The sequence below is a fragment of the Saccoglossus kowalevskii genome, chromosome 13 (assembly GCF_978046115.1).
Source record: "Saccoglossus kowalevskii chromosome 13, keSacKowa6.1, whole genome shotgun sequence".
In the NCBI taxonomy this organism is placed as follows: domain Eukaryota; kingdom Metazoa; phylum Hemichordata; class Enteropneusta; family Harrimaniidae; genus Saccoglossus; species Saccoglossus kowalevskii.
This window is the reverse complement of record NC_140653.1, coordinates 27206759-27209763: the sequence shown is the minus strand read 5'-3', so window position 1 is coordinate 27209763 and position 3005 is coordinate 27206759. Positions and strand designations below refer to the sequence as shown.

The 3005-nt window shown below is 36.8% G+C and overlaps 1 protein-coding gene across 1 annotated transcript; it reads right to left on the bottom strand.

Moving 5' to 3' along the window:
• Positions 1-1175: 1175 nt before the first annotated feature.
• LOC100366942 (somatostatin receptor type 2-like) lies at positions 1176-2336 on the bottom strand. The gene has a single exon (XM_002741684.1). It carries the CDS (start codon positions 2334-2336, stop codon positions 1176-1178), a length of 1161 nt encoding a protein of 386 aa, XP_002741730.1.
• Between the last annotated feature and the right edge of the window lie 669 nt (positions 2337-3005).

Here is a 3005-nt window from a genome sequence, read left to right as displayed (position 1 = left end):
AAAACACACTTACATTCAACGAATTGTGGTATAATTGCGATGCTATTATAAATAACTGCAACGAAATAATGTGTCCGTGCAACTGAAACTCGGTTGAACCACAGGTTGGTACCAATTATTAAACTATTAATATTAGTTAAACAAAGAATATATCATTCTCTATAAGTCAGTATATACAATCTTTGAATGCTATTGTCGACACTAACGCATGAATCGTGGTTCTTATTAAGTGCTGCGTTTACAAAGTGCAATGACAGAATATAATGAATGATAATTTTTCGATTTTCGCCTCTAAAGTGCTAATCAATAGCATCAATTTACATTCCTTATTTTGTCAACTAGTCCTTAGTTGTGTAAAGTGCACTGAGTAGATGTAATCGCCATTGCGTGGTATATATATATATATACCACACCTATTACACCAATAAAAATATTACTCACTTAAGAATCACTTTCATCAAATCCATCCATTCAGGTGTCAGATATCTCTACAATGCACATACTTGCGCATTACTTCAAATCGCAAATGCAGGATCATTGATTTACGGAAAAAGAAAAAACCTTGGACTCAAGAAAATCAATTTTCCTCATTCTTATCAGGTCATGCGACAGTTGAATTATTTCAAAACAGTTTAGCGGAGTCAGAGGTTATCATGAAATTCACAGAACTCTATAAACAATCAACTGAGATTCGTTCGAATTATTTGGTTAAGTAAAACATACTACCGTATTTAATGTATTCTGTTTCACGGCCCAAATACATGTTCATTATTTTGCATTTTACGTATAAAGTAGTCTCTGTACTAGGACAATACAACTTTACGACATGCTATGATATGTATAAATCTCGGAATTTAAAATTTAGGAAATAATCACTTTGATAGAGTTGCTAATAAACACTGCTAAAATGTAAAGCATACATAATTTAAAACAAAAAATAAATACATGACTGACATAGCGATAAACGTTTCCATAATTTTCTTAATATACTTCAGACTGAGCTTTCATCGTGATTGTTGGCCACCACAGTCGTTTCATCATATGTAACCGATTCGACGACCTGCAAAAAGACAAATACCTTGTGTCAGTCAGACTAAATGGCGTACATTATTATAGAAAAATGTTGCAACTGCAACGTTTGCTCTGAACGTACAAAACGCATGAGCTGAAATGGTTTAACATATGACATTTCCGTGTACAAACAACATGAATTCATTAAATTGTGCATTGCCTTTTAAACAACACATCGTACTTGCCGTGAATTTATCCCTCCAACTCCAAACCTTTTGATTGGAAGAGCGTTTTGAACCATAAGTCGTGTCAGAACTTCCGCTCAACGTTCTGCGCACGCGTCGTCTCCCGCGTCTTCTTCGTCGACGGCAACAGATAGTGTTAGCAAATGGCAGAAATCCAGCCCTAAACTTGCGCCCAATAAAGGTGTAAATAACCGGGTTTATGCAGCTATTTGAATAACTGAGACCAGTACTTAGAATGAAGGCAACCACCAAAGCCGCCGAAGGTGCACTCTGGGCTGTATCAGATAGTGCTAGTCTTAGTTGAACAACGTAAAAGGGCAACCAGCAGACGACAAAGGCAGCTACGATGGCAAAAACCAATATGGCGACCCGCTTCGATTCCTTCTTGCTTGACTGCGTCGAACTTGGTCGCTTAGTAATCACAAGATAACGTAGCATACATATATAAGAAGCGACGATGATGGTAAGAGGCAGGGCGAAACCCAGTCCAAACGAGTAAAAGACATACACTGATTCAAAATGTTCGTAAGGCCAATTGGTGTTGCACAACAGGGTTCCATTAGCTTCCGGTACAATGTTACCATAAATCCACAATGGCAAGACACATAATGCAGAAAATACCCAAATGAAGAAACATATAATACGTGCGTTATAAACAGTCCTGAATGTTATTGATCTAAGGCCATGGGCGATAGCCAGGTAACGATCAATACTCATTAATGTCAGGGTGTATACACTTGTGAATTGGTTGAGACCATCAAATGCTATAACTATTTTGCAGACGATTGGACCGATTGTCCACTCATGAAAAGCATGCTGATAAGCTAAAAACGCCAAAGCAATCATAAAGAGTAAGTCCGCAGCAGCCAAGTTGAGGACGTAGACGCTCGGTACTGAACCAGTTGATTTATATCTCACTGTTACAAATATTACCAAAAGGTTCCCCAAGATTCCTAAAATGCATATACATCCGTAGACGATAGGAACAGCTACAGCCAGTGCTGCATATAAATTGGCATGAGGGTTTCCAGTAAAGTTCGTCTTTGCGGAGGCTGAGAAATTCTCGAGTAGGCCGTCCATGATTTCCGAGGGAGATGGCGGATCTAAAACAAAACAAACGCTCTATGTCAGCAAATATTATATCGCCTAAACAGATTTCATAGTGAAGAAGCTTATTAAAATATCCATGCATGATGATCCACACAAAATAATGAGGGAAAAGTAGTAAATCCATCCCAATGTCTATGAAATGTGAAAATGATATCATACATCGGAAGACATTATTCACAAATGAAGCCAGTCTCAGCATATAAGTTGCGAGTTTCTACAAAAGGCGTGATCCAATGCTTTACATTATAGAAATGTGATGTGTGTTGATAAGCGTACTTTTATATTCACCCAGTAGTCGCTTGTATGATTACGCAACAATGTAATTCACTGCAGTCACGGCAAAGGCGTCAATTATTTAGAAAATATATTCCTGTATCTTCTTTTACGACAATGAAATATTTTAAAAGATGGCCGTACGTTTAAAAAAAAATATGTATATGTTCGAGAAGACATAACCATCAATGATCGTGTCGTTTATTTCTTATATAGTTGTGGCATACTTCTTTTATAAAATATTTATACCCACGCACCTGATAAAGTCAAATAATGGTACACAGAAACAACATTAGCAAAGGGATTATACAGTAAGAAATTTTTTTTTTTTCAAATCGAATAATCGTCTATTGCATTACGTATTGT